This window comes from Macaca nemestrina, chromosome 15 (genome assembly GCF_043159975.1).
Source record: "Macaca nemestrina isolate mMacNem1 chromosome 15, mMacNem.hap1, whole genome shotgun sequence".
Taxonomy (NCBI): Eukaryota; Metazoa; Chordata; class Mammalia; order Primates; family Cercopithecidae; genus Macaca; species Macaca nemestrina.
The window spans coordinates 90,558,799-90,583,164 of record NC_092139.1 but is presented as its reverse complement, the minus strand read 5'-3'; the positions used below and the strand labels follow the sequence as shown (position 1 = coordinate 90,583,164).

Sequence of the window (24,366 nt, the reverse complement as noted above, 5' to 3'; positions counted from 1 at the left end):
GGGTCCCTGGCTTTTCCCTGAAATTTGAAATCAGGGAGTAATGTATCCGACATAGCCTGGATGTCTCAGGATTGCTGAGGATGAAACTCGGGGCACTTCATGGTCCCACATAAATATTAGCAGCGCATATTTCTATTTCTTTCAACACATGTGTTGTATAGTAAAGGAACAATACAATGAGAGGATAGAGTGGGGCGTTTTGGTCCATGCATACATTGTGGAATGATGAAATCAGGGTACTTAGTGTTTCTGTTACCTTTTCCCATTGTTTATTCCTTTATGGTGAGAACCTTCAGTATTCTCCTGTCAAGCTGCTTTGAAAGTGATGTGCCGATACTGTTAACCCTGGTCACCCTGCACTGGAATAAAACAACAGAGTTTTCCTCCTCTCATTTATATGTAACTTTATACCCTTTTACAATCCCTGCTCATTACCCCTCTTTTCTCCCAATCCCTGGAAACCAATATTGTGCTCGCCAGGTCTTTGAGATAGAGTTTCTCAGATTTTGCATGTGTGAGATGACTCAAGGTTTGTTTCTCTCCCCCTCACTCATTTAATTTACCCTCATGTTCTCCAGGTGCAACCGTGTGGTTCTCCATGATATGATGTCATTGTGCTTTTCTGTGTGAAGAGTATCCCGGTGTGTACATGTGGAGCAGCTTCTTTCTCTCTTTGTCTGTGGATAAGCAGGTAGGTTGATGCTTACACTGGCTCTTGGGAACAGTGCTGGAATCCACATGGGTGGGTAGATCTATCTTTGGTGTCCTGATTTCAATGGCTTTGAGTGTATTTCCAGTAGTAGAATTGCTGGTTGAAATGGTAGTTGGAGTCTTTTAAGGTTTGGAGGAACTTCCAAGTGGTTTCTGTAGTGTGTGTGCTAGTTTACCTTCTCACGAACTGTGGAGAAGAATGTCTCTTTCTCTCTCTCTCTGGAAACACACACCAGCATTTGCCTTTCTTTCAATGTTCTTTTGTCTTTTTTTTGTTACAAAAAATAAGATGGTGTCTAAGTGTGGTTTTGATTTACATTTTGCTTGTGGTTAGCGTTGTTTGCCAAGTTATTGTGAACTTGTTTCAATGTGACGTGTAAGACTGGGCAAAGGACCTGAAGACCTGAGATGGATGCACAGGTAAAATATTCTGAATCAACTTACTGATCCTCATGAGAAGTCAATCAAAACCACACTCAGATGTCATCTCATTCTGGTGACAATGAATGTTACCAAAATGAGATAGCAATTTCATTGCGGTAGAGTATGTGTGTATAACCAGCGGGTACAAGGGACATTTTGATCTATGTAAACATAGCATCATAATGAAGTCGCAATGTCTGGCACCTCTGTGAGCTCCAGACTTATGATTTCTCTGTGGAGAGAATATTCACAACTGACCTTTGTAGCTGTTTTGAAAATTTTGGTTTTCTGTTCTTGCCTTTTGTTCATAATGGCCTACAGCTCTGTCCAGGTTTCTGGTAAGGGCATGGATTTGTTTTTTATGGCTGTGTAGTGTTCCGTGGTGTGTATGTACCACATTTCCTTTCTCTGATCCACTGCTGATGGGCACCAAGGCTGATTCCATGTCTTCACCATTGTGAGTAGTACTGCCATGAACATACGAGTGCATGCGTGTTTTGGATGGAAGGATTTTCCTTCGGGTAGATCCTCAGGAGTGGGTTTGCAGCGTTGGGTGGTAGTTCTCTTTTAGGTTCTTTGAGAAATGTCCACACTGCTCTCCAGGGAGTCTGAACTAGTTTGCATTTCCCCCAACAGTGGACCTGCATTTCTTTGCTCATCTGCCCCACCAGCCTCTGTTGTTGTGGACTGTGTGTCATAATTGCCATTCTGACCAGTGTGAGATGGTATCTCAGTATGTTTCTGATTTGCATTTCTCTGATGATCAGTGAGATCGAGCATGTTTTTATTCTAATTGGTTACTGGTACACCTCCTTTTAGTGTGTGTTCATGTCCCTTGCCTATTTATGAGTTTTTTTTTTCCTGATTTTATTTGTTTAAGCTCTTTACGGTAAATCCTGGATATTAGACGTTTTTCAGATGCATAGTTGGGGAATATGTTCCCTCATTCTATAGGCTGTGTGCTGACTCTGTGGTTGTTTCTTGTACAGCAGCTCTTTTGAGCATTAGGTCCCACTGATCAGGAATTGCTTTTGTTGCCATTGCTTTTGGGGGCTTGACATATAAATGCTTTGCCAAAGCCTCCGTCAAGAAGGGTATTTGCTAGATTCTCGTGCAGGATTTTTTCATTTCAGGTCTTGCATTTTTATGTGTTTATGTATTTATTTAGAGACCGCGTCTCACTCTGTCATACAGGCTGGAATGCAATGGAGCGATCTCGGCTCACTGCCCCCTTCTGGGTTCAAGTGATTCTTCTGCCTCAGTCTCCTGAGTAGCTGGGCGTACAGGTACGCACCACCATGCCCGGCTAACTTTTTTTTTTTATTAGAGACGGGGTTTCACCGTGTCAGCCAAGCTGGTCTTGAACTCCCGACTTCAAGTCATCTGCCCGTTTTGACTCCCAAGTGCTTGGATTCCAGGCATGAACTGCCGCGCCCAGCCCAGGGTTTTGCATTTCAATCTTTGATTCATTTTGAGTTGCTTTCTGTACATGGTGAGACATAGGGGCCCAGGCCCAGTGTTATTTCTTCTACATCTAGCTAGCCACTTATCCCAGCACCACTTACTGATAGGGAGTCCTTTCTCTTATTTTTGTTGATTTTTTTCAAGTGTCAGATGGTTTCAGGTGTGTAGGTTTATATCTAGGTCTTCTAATCTGTTCCACTGTGGAACTGGGTCCCCAGTGAAAATGCCAAGCTACTACATTGTCTATGGGTGTTTCCTTGTTTTAACGTATTTTAAATACCTTTAGCAGCCTACGTGCATGGATTTCTTTTCTAAAATACACGTGCACCCTATGTTTTCTTGTAGGAGTTTTGTGGTTTCAGAGTTGAGTTTTAGGTCTTTAATGTATTTTGCATTGATTGTTGTGTTGCATGACATAAGGGTCCTATTTCAGTGGTTTGTATGTGAATATTCAGTTTGCTCAAAATCATCTATTGAATAGGTTCTCTTTTGCCCATTGCGTCTTTTTGGTGTCCTTTTGAAAAATGTGTTCACTATATGTAAATTGGGGTTGAGTATTTGGTTTACTCATTCTGTCCACTTTCTTAGTTTATGCCAATAAAATATTGTTTGCATAATTATAAAAGTTTGTATTTTTCATTCATGTTTTTAGCTTCTAAGTTTGTATTTTTTTAACATAATTTCTATGTTTATTATAGACTAAAGCATACAAAGGCAGATTAGTTACTGCCTTTGGTATATTGCATGACACTGAGACTTGGGGTCCAAGCAACCTGATCATGCAGGCAGTGGGTGTACCCACCAGGTAGGTCTTTAGCCCATACCTCGTCCCTTCTTCCTTTTTCATCTGATAGTCACCAGTGTCTGTTGTTTTCGCTTTTACGGTAGGGTGTATTCAATGTTAGCTCCACCTTAGAAGTGAGAACATGTGGCATTTGGTGTTCTGTGTTTTCCTTATTTCTCATTAGATAATGGCCTCCAGCTCCTTTCATGTTGCTGCCAAGGACATGATTTCCTCTTTTTTTTTTTTTACGGCTGCCTAGTGTTTTGTGGTATGTATGTACCACATTTTCCTTTTCAGATCCACTGTTGATGGGTACCTAGGTTGATTTCACGTGTTTGCCGTTGTAAATAGTGCCGTCATGAGCGTTTGTGTGCAAGTGTGCTTTGGACAGAAGGATTTATTTTCCTTGTGTATACCCCAGTAGTGGGATTGCTGAGTCAGATGGTAATTCTGGTTTAAGTTCTTTGAGCAATCTCCGAAGTGCTTTCCATGGTGTCTGAACTACTTTTCATTTTCACCAAAAGTGGACCAGTGCCCCCTTTCTCTGCTGTCTTGCCAGTGTCTTTTTTGTTTTTAACTTTGTAATCGCCATTCTGACCAGCATGAGATGATATCCATTATGCTTTTGATTTATATTTCTCTGACAATTAGGTTGAGCATGTTTTCACTTTTGTTGGTTGCTTGTAGTTCATCTTTCGAGAAGTGTGTGTTTATATCCATTGCCTATTTATTAATTGAATATTTGGGGAGTTTTGCTAATTGATTTGTGTAAGGTCTTTAACGTAGATTCTGGATATTAGACCTTGGTCAGGTGCATAGTTTGGGAACATTTTCTCTCATCCTGTATGTCGTCTGTCTACTCTGTGGGTAATTTCTTGTGTTGCGTGGTGACTCTTTAGTGTATTAGGTCCCACATGTCGATTATTGCTGTTGTTGCAGTGTCATGTGGGGTCTTAGGCGTATAAATGCTTTGTCAAAGCTAATGTCGAGAAGGGTATTTCCTAGGGTCTCTTGTAGGATTTTTGTACTTTGAGGTCTTCCATTTATATCTTTCATCTGAGTGAACTTTGGTACATGGTGAGAAGTAGAAGCCTAGTGTTACTTACTCTTCTGCATATGGCTCACCATTTATCCCCAAGACTGTTGAAAAGGGAGTTCTTTCCCCATTACTTATCATTGTGTATTTCATCCAGCATCAGGTGGTATGAGGTGTGTGAGTTTACTTCAGGTTCTCTGTTCTTTTCCACTCATCCATGTGGAAGCAGGTCCCTAGAGTTTGAGTGAAATTTCACATCAGGGAGTGTGATGCATCCAATGTAGTTTGGATTTCTCAGAATTTCTTTGGAAATGCCCTGCATGAACTTCAGCTGACATGAACTTCAGCATTGTTTCTTTCTATGTATTTAAAAACAATTTGTCCTGTAGTAAAAGTATACGATTAAAGAGCGGAGTGGGACATTTTGATCCACGCATATATACCTTGTGTAATGAGAAAAGCAAGGCATTGACTGTCTCTATTACCTTGTGTAGTTATTATTTATTAGTTCTCTGTGGTTGCAATGTTCAGAATCCTTCTTTTCAGACTTTTTTGGAAAATATGGTAGGATACGGTTAACTCTAGACATCCTACTGTGGAATAGAACAGCTGAATTTATTCCTGTCATCTGAGTGTAACATTGTATCCATTTCCCAGTTCCTGCCCGGACTCTCCAACTCCCAGCCTCTCTTCACCACTGTGGAACTTTCTATATCTAGGAGATAAGGTCGTTTAGAGAGAAAGTTGATCTCATTCTCACATGCATGAAATCATGCCGTGTTTGTCTTTCTCTTCCTGGCTTATTTCATTGAAAGTCATGTCCTCCAGGTTTCTGTACGTTGCTGCAGATGACATGGTTTCATGAATTTCTCTGGCCGAAGAGGATGCCATTGTATACTGCAGTTTCTTTATCCCTTTATCTGTGCATGAACAGGTAGGTTGATTGGATACCTTCGCTATTGTGCATAGTGCTTCAGTCACTATAAGAAGGCTGATATCTCTTCAACATAACAGATTCCATGTGCTTTCTGTGTATAACCAGTGGTGGGATTGCTAGGTGAATGGGTAGTTGTAAAATGTTTAAGATACCTTCAACTGTTCCGCTTCGTGTGTATAGTAATGTACATTCTCACCAATAGTGTATAAAATCTCTTTTTCTGCATTTCTACATTGGCCACTGCCTGTGAATGTATGGGTTTTTTGTTGTTTTTGGTAAGTTTCATTCTAATTAGAGTGAGAGGTATCTGAGTGTGGTTTGCACTTAGACATGTGTGTGAGGATTAGTGAAGCTGAGCAACTTCTCTGTGACCTGTCAGTCAATTTCGTGGTTACTTTTCAGATGTGCCTGTTCAGGTTCTTTGCCCAGTTTTAGCTTGGGTATTAGGTTGTGTTCATTTTCCGAGTTAGAGTAGTGTTAGTTTCTCATACATGTTAGATTGCAACCCCTTTCACAGATATGATTCTGCTGAACTTTCTTTCAATCTGTAGGATGCCTTCTTTTTTTAAAAAATTATTATTATACTTTATGTTCTAGGGTACATATGCACAATGTGCAGTTTTGTTACATATGTATACATGTGCCATATTGATGTGCTGCACCCATTAACTCATCAATTACATTAGGTATATCTCCTAATGCTACCCCTCCCCCCTCCCCCGAACCCACCACAGGCCCCAGTGTGCGATGTTTCCCTTCCTGTGTCCAAGTGTTCTCATTGTTCAGTTCCCACCTATGAGTGAGAACATGCGGTGTTTGGTTTTCTGTTCTTGCGATAGTTTGCTGCGAATGATGGTTTCCACCTGCATCCATGTCCCTACAAAGGACATGAACTCATCAGGATGCCTTCTTTAATGGTTCGTTGTTTCTCTTTCCCATGCGGAAGCTCTAAGATGATGTATAGTCCCATGTGTTTGTGTTCACATTTGTTAGCAGTGATTTTTGTGTCCCATCCAAAAAGAACAAAGAATTAGAAAGAAAAGGTATTGCCAAATCAATTGCATGGTCTAAGGGTTTCTTGCCATAGATAATTTTTGCTTTTGTTTTCTTTCTTTTTTGCAAACTGCATGCATAGATAGAAGTTTTGCTGAAATACAAACTCCCATTTTTCTTATAGGAGCTTTGCGGCTCCAGGACTGGATGTAGGTGTTTATTTTGTGTTGATTTGGGGGCATTACATGTTTCAGACCCTGAAATGTTGACTTCTTTGGCTTGTTTTTGTCTGATATACCACAATGGGGCTTGTGTTCAAATTAAGCTGTGGGACATCCTTTAGATACTGGGTTCAAACAATTCTCTCCTTCCTTGATACTCACTTAGGGGAGAGGTGTCAGAAAGTCTGGGAAGATCCACAGTGGAAAAAGTTTATCTGTATTTCCTGGAGACTCATGGCCAGCTCCCTTCTGCCCAGGACTTCTGGAGAAGGCCAGCCCTACCACTTGCATAACTACCTCCCATCTCCAGCCCTTCAGTAAATATTTAAGTGATTCATTAAATATTTACAACTTTAAAAAGTAGAGTAACCCAGTGGAACTTGAATTTAACTAGAATTTAAGTTTGAGAGTAGCTGGTCAGTAAAACAAGTGTGGTAGATTGGGTGACACATTATGGTTTTTAAGGGTTTTTTGTTTGTTTGTTTTGTTTTTTGTTTTCCTTAAACAAAGTTAACAATAATTAATTTGAATAAAGAAGGAAAAGATTAAATGGTTGGCGTGTGTAATGCGAATGCTGTTCCATGACTTGTTCAGCCATAGCCTCAATTTGACATGCTAGACTATGAATCCTAAAGACTGGCATACGGTTACTGCGCTGGAGTTACTGTTCTCATTCAACAACTATAGAACATTCTGAATAGTGTTTTAAAATTTTATTTTATGAAAGTTAAAAAAACCCTCTTACTTATACACTAAAGAAAATAAAGATAAAATGGTCTCCCGCCTGCCTGGCAAAAGTCCCATGGCCTGACCCTGGCCAGCAGGAACAGCTGGTTTTGAAGAGCAGGGGCCAGATGCAGCTGTGCTGCCAGCCACCTAGATGTGGTTCCCTGGTGTCACGGTCTGGGTGAAGGATGGTGCAGAGCCGGTGTTCTGGCCAGCATCCCAGTGCGGCCCCAGCCACTGCAGGATGTTTCCAGCCTACTGGGATTCGGGCTCCAGCTGGCAGGACAGCTTGTAGCTGCAGGACAGTGAGGCAGCTGTGAGGCCACCATGAGCCACACATCAGGTCCCCTCTCAGTGCCTGCCCAGCTGGAATCCTGGGTCCCTAGCGGTACCCATGCAACAGGGCTTGATGCTGGCCGTGGAGTCATGGCCACAGGCTCTCTGCTGCTATCCACAGAGAGCCTCCTCTAGGCCAGGTGGGGTGGCTCACACCTGTACTGTCAGTACTTTGGGAGGCTGAGGTGGGTGGATTGCTTAAGGCCAGGAGTTTGAGACCAGCCTGGACATCATCATGAAACCCCACCTGTACCAGAACAACAACAGGAGAACAACCGGACGTGGTGGTGGATAGCAGTAGTCCCAGCTGCTTGGAGGCTGAGGAAGGGCTTGAGCCCAGGAGGCAGATGTTGCAGTGAACAGAGATGGTGACACTGCAATGCAGCCTGGGCGACAGAGCCAGACCATGTTTAAAAAAAATGGAGAGCCTTCTCCCACCCTCTGCCAATCTCCCAGGCCCTCACCTCTCCTTGTCACTGAGCTGCTCCATTCTTGAGAAACAAGTGACAAATTTCTCCAGAGGCCGAAGTTTGTAATTCATGGCAGCCACTTGGAGCAGCTGCATTTCCTGCAGAACTCGGACCTCCTAGAGACAGAGGGCAGGATGCTGACAGGGCCTGGGTGGAAGATGCTGAGGGGGCCTTTGACAGGCAAGGAGAAGGGACTGGTCCCTGGGGCCGTTCTCTGAAGGGGCCCCATGCAGCCCCCAGCCTGTTCTCAGAGTTGGATGTAAACAGCCCCTTCTGCAGGAATTGGTCTTTCATTCCAGTGCCTTTCCCACTTTCTCTACTGGGATAGGTCTCCTCCTCCTGTGTGTGTCAAACCCTCCCAGTAAACCTAAGATGTAGAGGATGGAGCCAGGGAGTGTCCTGTCCAGGGTGGACTGTGACGTCCACATCCCCACCCTCAACCAATGTGAGTGCCCCAGCTGCTCACCTTTCTCCTCTTGTTGCTGTTGCCCTGGAAGTCAGATAGAGCCCATCAGAAAGGTCCCTGGTCCTCAACCAGCCCCACCCCATCCCTTCCCATGCTGCATTACTGCCAGGGCCACCAGGGTCAGGGGATGTGCACATGACAGGACTTGGACCTCCCTCAGGCTCCGGGCTCTAGAGCAGGGGGCAAGGGAGCTGAGGCTCAGGGACACTGCCCCAACCCTCTCTGATGACAGACAGAGAAACTGAGGTCTCTCATAGAAAGAAAGCACTCAGTGACCCTGGAACTGCCTGCCCTTGGAAAGGCTCAATTTCACCCTCCTATTACGGGACTACCCCACGGAGAGGCTGAGTCCAGTTCAGCCCACACCTCAGCAGCTTTGCAGTCAGACAGCTCTGCAGCTTCACCACTCAGGGACAGGGACTGGTGGCTGCCATGGAGCCTCCATCATTCCGAGGTGATGAGATGGGCCTGACACCCCCACCCACAGGAGCCGCTGTGAGGCTCTCAGGAGAGGAGGTTTTCCAAGGGCTGAGATCTAAATGCTCCGTCCAGGCCCCTCTCCTCCCAAGCCTCAGGATCCTGGTTCCCAACCAGCCTGCCCCAGACTAACTCACATCCAGATCGTCCGGGATGGCCGAATCCAACCTGTGTAACTCAGTCAGAAAATCCCCCAGGAAGGGGACCACGCCCTGTGCCATGGAGGGGTGGGGAGGTGGGAGGGATAGTGGTGATGAGTATTGGTCCTCAGGTGCCTGCCCAAGGTCTTATCCCATGAAATCCCATCAGCCCCTGTCTCCCAGAATCCTCCTCCCCAGGTCTCCCGGTTAGAGCAGCCAAAGACCCTCAGCTGCCTTTCCCAATTCTCTGCCTCCTCTATCCCAGCTGACCTCCAAGTCTAGCAAGCACTCCTAGTTTTCTCTGTGGTGGGATTTTTTTTATTTTTATTTTTTATTTTATTTTTTGAGACGGAGTCTCGCTCTGTCCCCCAGGCTGGAGTGCAGTGGCACTATCTCGGCTCACTGCAAGCTCCGCCTCCCGGGTTCACGCCATTCTCCTGCCTCTGCCTCCCGAGTAGCTGGGACTACAGGCGCCCGCCACCGCGCCTGGCTAATTTTTTGTATTTTTAGTAGAGACAGCTTTCACCGTGGTCTCGATCTCCTGAACTTGTGATCCGCCCGCCTTGGCCTCCCAAAGTGCTGGGATTACAGGCGTGAGCCACCGCGCCCGGCCTATGGTGGGATTTTAACAACTCACAAGGGCCTGTGGTCCCAGCCTTGCCCTTCCCCACAAACACTCTTGGGTCCAGCTTTCCCAGAGTCTTGCTCTGGTCTCTCAAATGGAGGTTTTCCAGGCCCAGTGGCCACAAGAGGACAGGGCTGGGGAGGAAGCCCCTGCTGCCTTGATATGGAGGCCTCCAGCTGGTGGGGAAAGCAACCCTGTCCTCTGATCCCCTGCAGTCCCTCCATGCCACAGGCTCACTCACCTTATTCTGCCTCCGCAGCCTCATCTGGGCTCTCTGGGGGTTCCTCTCCTGCGTGGCCACCTTAAAGATCCCCGCCTGCCAGATGTCAGTGATGGAGAGAGTGAGGCTCTCCTCCCTTCCCCGAGTTACACCCCAGCCACCCCGCACTTGGATCCCCAGGCGTGAGTCACCTGGCACAGTGCTGATAGGACTGGCCCAGCCCCACACTCCCTGTGTGTGTCACCCAATCATGCAGCCAGGCCTCCCTGTGACTGTTTCCTCTTCTGTAAAGAGCCATGAAAACCACAGCTACCTCACAGGGCCTCCTGAGTGCTCAGTTACCTGTAGCTGTTGCCGTTGTTCTCCCCCTCATCCCTCTGAGGAAGAACCAGGCACGAGCACCCTCAAATTGCTTTCTTTTCTCGAACCTCATTTCCACCCTGTGAGGCCCGCACTACAGGCTGAGCATCCCTTTATTTTCCAGATGAGGAAACAGAGGCCCTGAGTGGGCAGTGACTCCCCAGGGCCCCAAAAGAGAGGGTACCTCCATCCCCTCTTGGAGTCTCTGTCTCGGCTGCCTTCACCCCGCATCCCAGCACCACCACCCATCAGGGTCGTGTTCTCTGGAGTCTCTGAGTGTCTAGGTCTCCAGCCAGGCACAGTCGTGATGGGAAAGGGACAGGACGGTTTAGGAGACCTGGTTAAGTGGCACCTGCCTATCTGAGCCCCACTGGAGTCTCTGCCACACAAACTGGGTTTGAGCCATGAAAAAGGTTTTGCCTCGCCAATGATCCCCCAGGGGAGTTCCGTGCATAGAACTCTCTCTTCCTCCACTCAGGAAGTGGCCTCCTGAGCTGCCATCTCTGACTGACATGGCAGGCTTTTCCAGAATCCTGGGTGGGGTGACATGTTGCCTTCTCATTTGCATGGAAGATTCTGAGATCTGGTCAGGGAGTATCACTGAGGTATGCATGAATTCCCCAGATACTTGTCATGAGCATGTGTCACTGCTAACTGGTGAGAATCCTGTGACATGACCATTTTTGGGTGTCTACAAAGGGCAGAGCAGGGAGTCCCAGAAAACACGTACATCTGTCCTGAGCATCCCCATTGGTACCCAAAGCTGGGTGGTCCACTGGACTCCCTGGCACATGAGCTTCCTCTGTTGTGGTTCCCTCTTTCCCCCAGTGCGGATAGAGGCCCCCTGCCCATGGAGGTGCGCTGCAGACAGAAGCAGCAGCAGAGGCCTGGCTTCCTGAGGAATTGCTGGTCAGTTTGAGAAAGGAAGAAAGTCCCACCTACCATGACCACCCCTCAGTGTGGAGGAAGCTCCATGCCAGCAGCATGGACCAGCATGGGAGCCAGAGCCCTGCTAATGCTGCAGCTCATCACCCCCGCTCAGAAACCCAGCAGCCATTGCCACATCCCATTTCCAGGGCCTCCTGCCCCTGTGCCCCCATGTGCCCATGGACCCTCACACCTCTCTTTCTGTTGGCCCAAGGTAGGCATAAAGGGTATTTTTGAAGTCCACTTTTAGTATGTAAGTCAAAACAAAATAACCACTCCACACTGGGTCCAATGCCCTTCCAAACTCACTCTTTCCTCTGACCCTTAAACACTTGTCCCGCATCTCCCAGACTCCACTGTACCTTGATCAACAGGTCCCTCTTCACTGCAGTGTCTTTTTTGCAGAGTTCTTTTAGATATTTTGAGCTTTTGCTATGGACAGAGGAAAGAAAGAAGGGTAAATTTGGGAATAATCAGGGAGATTTGTGAGTTGCAATCCCTTTTATTTGAAAACCCAATGAATCCCAACTTCCTGGGTGAGAGTTTTCAGTGGGGTCCTCTGATGACAAGGGCTCCAGATGACCAGGGTGGGACCTGTCATGCTCCTCCCCTGGCCCATCTCCACTTCACATGAGCCCCTGTGTGTTCACAGTTAGCTTCCAGCTGGACACAGTTCCACTGCTGGGTACAAACACCTGAAAGCCTCCAGTTGGCTCCAGTCTGTTCCTGATGGTTAAAAATCCTTAGTCCTGAGTTGGAAATCTTTGCCTAGGAGTCCAGGGCAGCTTAGTGACCACACCCACCAGCCCATCCCTGCCTCCAGTGTCCCTGGTCTCCAAGAACCTTTCAGAGTCACTGAGGGCACATGGGGAGACCTATAGGTCCCTAGGTCAACCCTGGTCCTCCCGTGGAGAGAGCCCTCCTCACCTGGACACTGCTGCCCACATCTTGTGTAGCCGATGTATTGGGTTGCTGCGCAGAGCAGAGATGATGGCGTGTACTGAAGAGAAGTTGTTGAGGCTTAGGCACTCCTGGAGAGGGAAGAGTGAGCTGTGAGGTCCAGAGTTGGAGTCCAGCCCACTTCAGCCTCAGCCCCCTCTGCTGAGATCTCCCTTCCTGGACAAACAGAGGCCCAGGGAGCCTCAGGAGGGCACACCTGGGGCTAAGTGAATGTCACTCATCTAAGAGGAGTTTTGTGCAACCCAAGGAAGAGCCCAGGTTGGAAGTGAGCAGCCACCACTGGGCCATAGGAGTCAAGGTCAGGAAAGCTCTGGCAAGAAGGGCCTAGGGGATGTGCAGGGCTCAGGCTAGAGATACAGATGCCAATCCTGAAAGCTGAGGGAGGAGAAGAGGCAGTTCCCCATTTTTAGAGAGGGAATCCCAAGGCCCAACCATGGCTTACCCTGGCCACCTTGATCCAGTGCTCCACCACCCTGGCCCTGTCCCGGGCCCTCATGCTGTGGTCCCCAAGGCAGAAGGTGGTGACGCAGTTGGTGAGCCTGTTGAAGTGTGCGATGGTAGCACGAACTGTGGGTGCCACATGCTCACTCCCCTTCTTATGTCGTTGGCCCCAGATGGAGCCCAAACATTCGTAGAGCACCACCTTCTTGAACAGCTCCTTTGGGGGGGGAGGAAAGTGTCACGGACACAGCACACACCAGCTCAGAGTCACCCACAGTCCCAGGCAGGGACTGAGCTCACAGTCATCCATGGTCTCTGGCAGGAACCAAGCTGGAGCTCTGAAAGCTTTAAAATATGCTCCAGACTTGTGGGAGTCCCTGGGTTTGGTCTTCTGCCGATCAAGGCCCCTGAATGCATCATGGCCAGAACCCAACAAGGGTGGGAAGAGAGAGTGACATTTTCTCCCAGGCAATCTGCATTCCAAGAACTAGAAGGCCAGCCCGACCTGAGACCTTGTCTTCCTCCCATCCCAATCAGCCCTCTACTCCTTCTCTCCATACCAGTGCACTTTCCTTGTGGCAGCTGCAACTGTGGGCTCTGTTTGGTTGTCTGCCATAGAATCTAGTATGCATCAGGTACCTAATAGGTGCTGAGGGTAGTGAAGCTCCTAAGCAGCTGGGTGAGTGACCCATGGCCCTGCCTGCATCTCAGTGAGCACCTGCCCTGTCCTGCTTTCTGTCCATCCCCTGTCGTTCAGTCTGCACAGTCAGTCTGTGCAGCTGGCACGGGCGATGTCCCGTCTCTGCTGTCCACATGCAGACAGGGAAGGCTTGTGGTTGAGGAAACTCATCCAGATCCCATGGTTGGTAAGAAGTGGGGCTGAAATTGGACCCAGGGCATTGGCCGCTCCTCAGGGAGAGGCTGGTCTGAGACAGCTGGTGCCAGAGGCACGGCCTGCAAAGCCCAGCTGCTCACCGCATCCATGAGGGTCAGCTGCTCAGCCAGCAGCCTGGGAGGGAAGGTCGTGATGTCCGGCAGCTCCTCAGTGTGTTGGCTCTGGACAGTCCCGGGACAGGGACAGGGGGCCTCTGGGGCTGACTGTGGCTCCAGTGATGTCCCTGGAGGGGGCCCTTCCCCTGGTGCTGGTGCTGGTGCTGAATGTAGATATCCTGGTGCACCCAGGGCTGCACCTGACTCTGGCTCCAGAGCAGGCCCCAGGTCCGCCAGCAGTGGTGGTGCTGGCTCCAGGGCCAGCATTGTTAATGCGTGTTGCCCAGGAGGCGGAGCAGGATCTGGAAAAGGAGAAAAGGTCACCACACCAGTCACTATTCACTGGGCTTTCCAAGCACAGAAATGACCAGATGGAATTTAAGGGAATTGTAGCCCCAAAACACCACCCCCGGAAAGTCTTCCAGACTGCAAGCCACCTCACCATCTGGCTTGGCCTCGTTGGGCTCCGGAAGCACCAACTGGCCTAGGACAAGTTCCTGGTGGTCCTCCAAGCCCAGTCCGGGCCAGGCGAAGTTCCTGAAGGCCAGCTTTATCCGGAAAGATGATTGTTGCGGGGGCTGATAGCAAACTGAAGTGTTTTCAGGGGGCCAGGTGAACAAAATGGAGGTGGTGGTGCTGGTGATGGAGTGGACAGCTGAGTCAGAGGCCTGGCCTTCTCCCACACAACCCTCCAGGGCACCCTTGCGTGGTTCTGGGTCCCTGGCCTCTTGCTGCCTGTGTAGAGGACAGCCCCACCCTACCCCAAGCCATCAGTGCTGTCCTGGATGGGGCAGACCTGGCCATGCAACAGGGCTCTACAGACCCTTGTGTGCCCCGGCGTCCCACTGACATTCTCTTCCCAAAGGCCCTGGAGCACAGCACTGTGCACCTGGACACTCAAGACTGCAGCTCCAGGCAGATTTGTGAGCAGCTTGCTCATCAAAGCTCCAGCTCTGGGTCCCCTGGTCCTGGGGTTAGGAGGGTAGGGGCAGATGTCAGATGGAGTAGGACAGGGAGAGCTGGGAAGCCATGGTGCTGGGGATGAGTCTCTCAGTGGCCAGCTGTGACCCCAGCTTCACCCCTTCTTTTCAGGGGACCTAAGTCTACATTTACAGAACTCACTATTTGCCTCTTGTAGGAGGGAAGTCCCCAGATGTCAGCCTTGTTGTGGGAATTATAAGACGTATGAACCCCAGGGCTCCTTTAGTCTCTTCCCAACCAGAGTCCACATATTTCTCCCCATGTTTTGTGGGTGTAGAGGCCCTTCAGAACCCTAAATCCCCCCAGTTTATACTTGTTGCTGGGCTCCGTCATTCTAGTCAGAATCTGGGAGGATGCCACCATACGTAGAGGAGGCCATGAGGGTTTCCCCTCTAACGTTCTGTAGATATGATTTGTTTATTCTGTCTACTGTGAGCACCTGACTCTGAGTAGAATTGAGTCCCAGGGATTGTCATCTGCTTTGTTTATGAAATTATGCCAAGCCACAAGAAGAGCAAATGAGGTGTTTTGTATGTATGTGTGGAATGAGTGAACCCCAACCATTGGAGAATCCAGTGAGCATCTCCAGATGTCTGAGTGGGCCTGTGGCTCCTTTTTCAGCACCAAGGGACCCCTCTTCTGTCTGTGTCAAGGAGAAAGACCAGCCAGAAGGAAACTCAGACATCCTTTAGCAATGCCATTGCAGACTTGCTTTCTATGTGCTTTCCCAAACAGCAAGAGATATGGGCCATTGCGGCAGAATGCTGAGAGCTGCTTCAGTGAGTGGGAAGAGAAAAATAATAAACATGAATCACAGCACCCCTAGCACATTGTCCAGAATTTTAGGCTCTAGGGAACCCTTTGTTTGCCATGTCTTAAATCATTCAGTCCCTACAAGAACCCTGTGAGGTTCATGTTCTCACTACTCCCTTTTCCAGAGGAGCCATCCGAGGCTCGGAGAGCTGCATCTTCAAGACCCAGCCAGTAGGGGACAGAGGCACCTCCGTGCCTTGGAGGGGATGGACACTCACCTTCTAACCAGTAGTTCCAAAAAGTGTGGCACGGTGATAAAGTCCCAGGAGGGGCCCAGGCAGGTGGCATAGGAGGAGATGGGTTTAGTTAGAAGGGCTGGAACCAGGGACTCCAACAGCTTCTCCCCTATGCCGGACTGGAAAGTTGGCATCCTGCAGATCTCATTTTCATACTAGGGGGACAAGGAGGGACATGGGAGTCAGTGGTAACACCATGAACCACCAGAAAATCAGGATCTGGAACTCACACCAAGAAGCACCAACCCTTCAGGGACTTGTGCATGTGGAGAACCTGGGTGCCCATGGTGAAAAGGGTTCTAGGCTTTCAAAGAATAATCGCATGAGAAGGATCAAATGATTCATGCCTTCAAGGCATCATCATGGTGTTTGTCAGCTGTGGGGCAACGGCACCCTCTGTATCAACAGCATCATCATCCCTGCAATCCTCAAAAATCACCCTCATGGTGGAGAAGAGGAGACGCGGGCTTTTGGATGTCAGATGCTTGCTCAGCAGCACCCGGGTCAGAAGAGAGCACCTTCCACAGGGAAGACTGGATGAAATTCCCTCTAGGCCACCTGAGGCTCCACTTCTGATATGGAGGGGAAGGGCCTGGGGAGGTCTCGTCCCCTCCTCATTTTAGCAACAGCACACAGGACAAGACGCTCTAGAAGAACCCTTTGACTTAAAGGGATATGATTGTTTTTGTTCTTTAACATGAAAATGAGTCTGGAGAAATAGCTACGGCCATCCCAGCCCTGGCCAAGGGGAAAATGCCAGAAGACTCCAGGGTGGGCGGAAGCGCATCCCAAGGCCCAGGATCTGCCAGGCGACTCGGGGAAGAGAAAACGTAGGCAGGTATTGAAGCTGTAAAAGGTTACGCAAATGTATCTTTGAAACTGGAAATGAAACAAGGTGATTTTCTCTGCCACACAGACAGTAGATTGGCAAAAAGTTAAAAGCATGTTAGTATTCAGGGGAGGCTGCGTTCAGAGAAGCAGCTACCTTCAGAGGCTGCTGGTGACCGTGTGAGCAGCTGGAGCCCTTTTGGAAAGTCAACTGGCTAGAGCTGTTGAAACTTGCTATCTGCACATCCTTTCACCCAGATTTCCCTTTCCCGGGTGTGTGTCTTCCGCAGGGAATTTGTGTATTTTATGGGTTGAATTGTGTCCCCTCCCCCAAATGTAACTGTTTCTATTCTCAACCCCAGAAAATGTGACTGTGTCTGGACACAGAGTTCTCCAAGAGGTAACAGGTGAAGTGACTTCATTAGGGTGGCCCCTAAGTTAATATGCCTGGGGTTCTTACAAGGAGAGGTGGTGAGCGCACAGAGAAGTTCAAGAGAAGACACTGCGCTGACTGAGATAGAAGTCAGCCATCTCCAAGGCAAGGAGAGAGGCCCAGAGAAACCACCCCAGGCTGACAGCTTGATGTTGGACTTCCAGTCTCCAGAATTGTGAGGAACCAGATTTCTGTGGTTAAGCCCTTCAGTCAGCGTGCATGTTATGGCAGCCCTGGGAAACTGCTCCAGCCTATTAGGACACACATAGGATCATGCTGCCTGTAGAAAGGCTTCCTAGGAGGGGAATTTTATCATGACAGGCTCCATCAGCACTGAGAGGCTGACCCGCTGTGGAACATGGCCTCCCTTAAGGAATATTACAGTGAGATGCGAGGGTACAGCTCCTGCCTGGTGGGGATGCAGGGATGAGTTCTGTGAGATGACACTTTAAAGACAGATGCATAGAGTAGCTTCACCTTCTTTTGTTGTAATCAACACCCCCCTCCCAACTTGTTTGTGTAGAAGCGTTGGATTTTAAGTCCTGGAGGAGGTCTGGCAGGGCAGAGGAGCTGTCTGTTGCCGGACATATACTTAGGGTGGGGAGTTAAAATGATAACAGTATGAGTATGTTGCTACAGTGTTACCATTGTACCCAATTTTTTTTTTTTTTTTTTTTTTTGAGACAGAGTCTCACTCTGTGGCCCAGGCTGGAGTGCAGTGGCGAGATCTCGGCTCACTGCAAGCTCCGCCTCCCGGGTTCATGCCATTCTCCTGCCTCAGCCTCCCGAGTAGCTGGGACTACAGGCGCCCGCCACTTCGCCCGGCTAGTTTTTTGTATTTTTTAGTAGAGACGGGGTTTCACTGGGTTAGCCAGGATGGTCTCGATCTCCTGACCTCGTGATCCACCCGTCTCGGCCTCCCAAAGTGCTGGGATTACAGGCTTGAGCCACCGCGCCCGGCCTGTACCCAATTCTTATAGCAACATGCTGGGATACTCCTGGCATAGTATAAAGCAAAAACAGAAGGATTTTCTCTGATCTTCCTCTGAGAGGTGAAAGGGATTTTGCCTGTAACCAGGTTGCCACAGGGGACTAATGGCAGCCAGATTCCTTTGGGAGAGGACAGTGGCTCACTCAAGTGTGAAAGCCCTAGGACAGAGCCTAGGGAGTCCCCATATTCGTGTTTGAGTCCTGAGCCCACCCTGGTTTTCTGGAGTCCCTGTCTGTGGAGACCCTTCTGTGCCCAGTCTCACCCCAGACCAGCACTGGCCGTGGTTGGTAGCAGGGGGCCCCTGCCCTTCTTTGAAGAAGGTGGAGAAATGGAATCCATCCAACAGCTCCTGCTTGATCTGCTGTGTGGAGCTCTGCAAAGAGAGTGAGCCAGGCGAAGAGGTGTCAGTGGCCTGCCTGGCTGACCCCATAGTGGGATACCCCATTAGAACTCCTCCCTGGCGCCCCCTTCCCCAACAGGATTTGGCACACAGGAGGATCTGCATAGACCTCCAGCCAGAGGAGGTTGAGGTCTCCGGCAGATGACAGGTTGAGGTCTTGGAATTCAGATCTGAGCAGACAAACTGTGTCCTCGACACTCACCTTCCCATCCTGAAGGCATGGTCAGGGCTGTGAACCTGACATGCCTACCAGGCTCCAAACACCTGACAACCTACCTGCTCCTGTCCAGGGAGGGCCGCTCATATCCTGTTTTCCCCAAATATATGGGGAGGGACTCGGTGCTGCCCTGATGGGCACAGCTGAGGCCTGGCCTGGATGGGCCTGCCCTGGGCCCTGTGTTACCTGTGGGTGCCTTCTGGCAAATGGCCAGAGGCGTCGAGGGTGAGGGTTGAACCAATGTCTATATTCTCGGGAAAGACTCTCGTTTTGGCCTCTTCTGCGACGAGGAGGTCGGCAGCACGTCGGGACACAGCAGGAGAACATGTTCTCCGGAGTGTCGACTACCAACTGAGCTGGAAATGGGGCTGTGTGTATAATATGGGTGCCTAGTTACCAGAATTCTAAGTTCTGTTGGGGTCTGTCAGCAAGGAAGTGAGGTCACATCTTGTAGGTTCCATCCTGTAAGCACCTCCTTTCCATAAGACCTACTCAAAGGCCTCACTGAGCTTCTGGCCACTCACCCTCCCCCGTCAACTCCTTACCTTTCACCATTATGCCAAAGTGTGCCACTTCAGCACCTTGGGAAGACCTGGATGTAACCAGGGTCCCAGTTTTAAGGAGACAGTTCTGGGTCAAACAACCTTAGCAGTTGTGAGACCCTAGAGAACTCCTTTGGTGTTTTGGAGCCTTCCCAGCATGCACAATGGGGGTTATGCTAGCATCTCCCTCCTAGGGAGCTCATGAGATGTGTTTGAGATAGATCTTATAAAACTCATGGTGTGGTGTTCCCTGTAGATATTGCACACACTTACAGATGGAAGAAATACCAGAAGCATTGAGAGGTAGCATGGAAGAGAACTCCAGTGGGCCTGGGGTCCACAGTGTGGTCTCAGGAGAAGACACTTTTGCTCTGGGCCTCGTCTTTCATGATGCACCAGTAGAGGTTGAGATTAAATGAAATTCAGACATCCTCCTCCTCTGACATTTCACCTTCCAGTGCCTTCCCATTTTATTTAGACCCAGACCCTGTGCCCCATCTCAGCCGAGGGTGGGCAGCATCCACAAAGACAGCACTGAGGGCTTAGTGACTCCCTTCTGAATGATGGAATAGGACACACATGATGGAATCGCACTTCTGGGGTAGTTCAGGATGTTACAACAAAGAGCCGTAGCCTGGGGAGCTCATCAAAAACAGAATTATGTTTCTCCCAGTTCTGGAGGCTGGAAGTTGGATATCAGGGTACCAGCCTGGTCAGGCCTTAGTGAAGTCTCCCGCCCCATTCACTGAGCTTTTACAGTGCTGTACTTTCTTTGGAGGACGGCTCAAATTTAGCATGGATAGACTTCCATTCAAAGCCCAGCTCCCACTTGTAGCTTGGTGACCATGAGGAAGTCATAGAACATCCCTGTGCCTGTTTTCTCCTCTGGGAAATGGCATTAGTGAAAATTGCTTCCCTTTTTAATCACAGAGAATAAAGCATGCAAAGAAGTTAAGTTGGTGCTATTGGGCAGAGAGTGAGAGGCCAGCAAACCAAAGAGATCAGCTTGCCCACATCAGCGGTGAGGAGTGGGGAGAGTGGGTGAGGCTGGGGCAGGAAGCAGGCCAGCCTGCCAGAGCCCAGGAACAGGTGAAGAGTAAGAGTGAGCTCCTCACCCTGAATTCTCAGGGGACACAGGCATGCAGGGGCTGTGGGGAGCACAATCATTAGGGCTGCTCTCATTCCCCTGGTTCCCTCCATATCCGACGTGGTCCCAGGGCCCCCTCTCCCTGTGTTTCCTCTCTGCTCTGCTGTCTTCCTGGCTGCCCTCCCAGGACTCATTTTTGGCCCAGGTCAGGTGGAGTCTTGAGGTAACTATAGGCCTGTGAATAACTCCTCTGAGGTTCAACTCGTTTGTTGAGACCTCTGAGCTTAGTCAGAAACCACCTCCTGCTGGGACCTGAGAGAAGGCTGGAGGGAGCTGACAGTGCAATGGCGGTTTTCCCTGGGGCTGCCGCTCCGGGACCCACTGGCAGGTATCTGCCAAATTCGAGCTTTCTTTTGGGTCTCTGGGGTTCTGAGGTGTGATTTTCCCTCTGAAGATAGGCTGAGTCCCTGGTGGGTGCCTTAGCCTCAGAAATGGGTCCCCCTGAGCTGGGAGCTGTGCTCTAGCCTCAGTGTGCTAGGACACCTCACACCTGGCCCTGCCCATTCCGGCTTCCAAAGCCCACGGAGAGGGTCTGTAGAAATTGCTAGACACGAAAGGGCTACAAATAAGTCATAGGAAGTGTATTTACATAACTCAGTGGTTTTCAGCCATTACTATACATTTACTTCAGCAAAGGAGATATTTACAAATGTGAATACCCTGTGTCACCCTGCAGAGATTTGGGTTTATTTGATGGGGCAGAAAACAGGCATCTTTGGTTGTTTGTTTATTTGTTTGATTGTAACAGGATCTTGTGCTGTGGTCCAGGTTGTAACACAGTGGCATGATCATGGGCACTGCAACCTTGACCTCCCAGGCTCAAGGAATCCTCCCTTCTCAGCCTCCCAAGTGGGTGGGACTATGGGCATGTACCACCATGCCATGCTAATTTTTGTGTTTTGTAGAGACAGGGTCTCACCATTGCACTCAGGCTGGTTTTAAAGTCCTAACCTCAAGCTGTACTCCTCCCTCTGCTTCCCACAATGCTGAATTTATCTTTTAAGATCTTCCCTAGTGCTTTGAATAGGCACCCAAGCAAAGAAGGCTTTGCTTGCAGAAGGCTTGTGGAACCCTGTTGAGGCTGCATCTTCTTCACAGCCATCAGATTGTTCCCTGAGGTGTCTGCTTAGCAGTGCACAGGCTATTTACATCAAGGGCTTTGGGGAGCTGTTGCGTTTGGGGGTTGGCTGGGGCATGAGTGTTGGCTGTGGGATCTGTCACAACCTGGTCCTATGGGACACCCAGTCTAGGATCCTTCTTCCCAGACCACCATCATGTGTCTCACCACTCCTATGGCAGGAGGTCAAAGATCATGACCCCATGGACAGAGGCATCCAGGTGCAAGACTGATGTTGGGTGAGTCATGTGGGGAGGGGCGAGGCACAGCTGCTTGCTGGAAGGGTGTTGGTAAGTGTTGGTCCTCCAGCTGTCACGTCCTGCTGTTCTGCTGAATCCTAGTGATCCTCACTTGGAGTCTGGGTTTCAGAAGGGTGTGGCCCTGGGTTCTTGGCTGGCTGAGCTTGTAGTTTTGCAGCCTCTTTTGGGCTCTTGTATGTGAGGCCTGACCTGAGTTGCTTCAGGAAACCTTTGCCCCTGAGGCTACCTCCTTCTTAAGAGCAGAGCCTTTGTGTGGAGATCTGGCTGGCCTCCCTAGCGCCCAGCGTGTCCTGTCCTGTTATGTCTGGGTTTGAGGCTGTGTGCAGGGGTCTCTTCCCCTAGAGGAGGCAAGGTCAGTCATGTGGGTCAGAGTGAAGCATGGTGATCCCAGCTGGCTGTGGCCGGCCTTTGACTGAAGGAGTCTGAGAATGACCAGGCCTGGGGAGCTGCCCTTCCTGGGAAACAGCTTGTCTCCTCCCCTATTGTGGAGTTTCTGGATGTGACCCAGAGTGTGCTGGGCCTCTGTAGCATGTGCTGGGTGTAGCCATGTGATTCAGGGTGGAGGTGCAGCGGATCATCTGCTCTGAGCCAGGTAAGGCCTGGACAGGACTGGGGCAGCTGTCGAAGAAGCCGGTTCTGATGGGAGAGCAGGCATGGATAGGGAGGGGACAGGGTCACCAGGTCTGTGTGTCACCTGTTCTTGCTGCTTGGTCTGCCCTGGGAGTGATAACAGAGGTGGAGGCTGCTGTGGACCCACTTTGGCTTCCCAAAAGTGTGTGTTCATATGGGGAGCAAGGTGGGTGGGGAACAAACTGGTCTCTGAGGTGTTGAGTGATTCTTTGCATGGCTTTGTCCTTTTTCTCTCTGCTGTCCCCAACAGCTCTGCTGTACCAGCCCATTGACCAAGTAAGTTGTGGGAGGGCACCAGAGTCACTGAGAACAGACCATTTGAAAAGTCAGGCAGAGGGATCCTGGGCCCTGAGTATGCCTCCCTGGCCTGTGGTAACCATGCCAACAGGGCCAGGGCCTCAATAGAGCTTAGCTACTGAGCTTGGCATTTGGCCAATTGCTCTCAGTGGAGGCCGGAATATTTTGCTTCCCCAACCCCTGTCTTTTGGTCTCCAGGATCCTTGGAGCAGCTGCAGGGTGGGTAGAGGGGTGTCTCTCCCAGCTGCTTGGTGAGATGAGCCTCCACCTGGCTGCCTCTGCCAGGGGAAAAGAGTAAAGACTGCAGCAGGGAGAAAAGCCAGCTGGGGCCCTTTTAGAGTCAACCCTGCTGCTCCGATTCTAATTTTCAGTTCAGATTTTGCAGGCATGAGTGTGGGTCCCTGAGGGCCTGCCCTTTGAATTCTTTCGTGAGGACTGAGCATTGCCCAGGGGCTTCTCATTTGAGTCCCAGAAGCACGGCCCCGAATTCACCACCTCATCCCTTCCCAGGACATGCTGAAGCACACACCTGTGGACCACCCAGACTGCCTGCCGCTACACGATGCCCTCCGCATCCCCCAGGACTTCTTTCTGTCATCAGTGAGGACATTGACCCCTCTGGACTGCAGTCACAATGGACTCCCAAGGGGCAGGTGAGCTCAGGGCCCAGCAAGGCCTCACACTCAGGTTGAGGAGCCCGGGGTGGACCAGATCCCCAGTTTCTTCTCTTACGGCACAGGTATCACTTTGCGCCCCTGGTCTCTGCAACCCTGATCCCCCATTCCCAGCCAAGGAGAAGTCTTTGGTCCTTGGTCACACTGATTTGATTCCCTGTGGCATTTTGGGCCTGAGGCTGACAGCTTTAAGCCCAGTGTGTCAATAATTTTCCTAGGAATCCACTGAGCCAGAAGAGGAGACAGGCCTGGAAAGTCTCTCCATGTCCATAACACAGTCTTTGAGCTGTGTCAGAGCTGGATTCTTTTCCTCGGGTGGGCTGTCTGGAGACCCCAGGCATTGCTTCCCACACCAGGGAAGTCAGCCTGTGGGTACCTCATTCTTGATTGCAGACACCAGCCTCTGGCCAGCGTGATGCCATCAGGGTGACCCAGGAGGCTGAGGGAGCAGGAGATCTCAGCCGCTGTAGATTGGCCTGCACAAGCAAGAGTCAGGGAGTGAACCCCACAGAGGGAAAGGCTAGTACTAGAGGTGGCCAAGGCCATCCAGGTTGCTGGAGCATTTTACATGAGCTCCTGGATATCAGACAGCAGTTTCCCTGGGAAACTTCTATATGCAAGGATGTGGGTTAGCCCAGTGAGGGGAAGCAACACTCAGCATTAGAGGCACAATTCACCCCTGTGGGTCGGCAGCCTGGCCCAGATCAAAGGCTTCCTGATGGATAGAGGCTGTTAAGTGGCCCTTAGGTGTGAAGACTGCCAGGGTTCATGCTCCTGTGTTGTATTTGTGAGCGAGGGGCGGGTCTGGAGAGTGTCTGATGGTGCGTAGGGAGCTGTTTCTGTGCAGTTGCTGGTGCCAGTTTGCAAAACCATGGAATGTCACTAGTTTGTTTTGGTCTGGGGATATCTGAAAAATCTCTGGAAGACTTCGAGTAGCATCGGTTGTAGGTCATCTTAACTGTACGCCCTCAGTACACGCACCTACATATTGCAGTATACGTAGGTCACACAGTGTGTCATGGAGACAGGAAAGGCTGGGACAGATGGTCACAGCCCCAAAGAAGCCCTCCTGACTCTGAGAGTGGCTGAGCAG

General features: G+C 49.9%; 1 protein-coding gene across 3 annotated transcripts; it reads right to left on the bottom strand.

Annotated features, from left to right (window-relative positions):
* Window positions 1-226: 226 nt before the first annotated feature.
* Window positions 227-18,419, bottom strand: LOC105497376 (ral-GDS-related protein). 3 transcript variants are annotated; one of them, XM_071080137.1, is made up of 12 exons: window positions 18,252-18,360; window positions 15,720-15,892; window positions 14,150-14,343; window positions 13,693-14,009; window positions 12,719-12,934; window positions 12,244-12,347; window positions 11,679-11,748; window positions 10,051-10,125; window positions 9,182-9,256; window positions 8,568-8,591; window positions 8,096-8,217; window positions 227-354 (listed from the first exon to the last, which is right to left on the bottom strand). In XM_071080137.1, the coding sequence occupies exons 2-12, from the start codon at window positions 15,869-15,871 to the stop codon at window positions 270-272; spliced, it is 1,434 nt and encodes a 477-aa protein (XP_070936238.1). In that variant the 5' UTR covers window positions 15,872-15,892; window positions 18,252-18,360; the 3' UTR covers window positions 227-269. The 3 variants fall into 3 exon arrangements, with proteins under 3 accessions (XP_070936238.1, XP_070936237.1, XP_070936239.1); XM_071080136.1 differs by lacking the exon at window positions 227-354 and adding an exon at window positions 7,409-7,590 and having other exon boundaries at window positions 18,252-18,419; XM_071080138.1 differs by lacking the exons at window positions 227-354; window positions 15,720-15,892; window positions 18,252-18,360 and adding exons at window positions 7,409-7,590; window positions 14,469-14,647.
* Window positions 18,420-24,366: the final 5,947 nt, after the last annotated feature.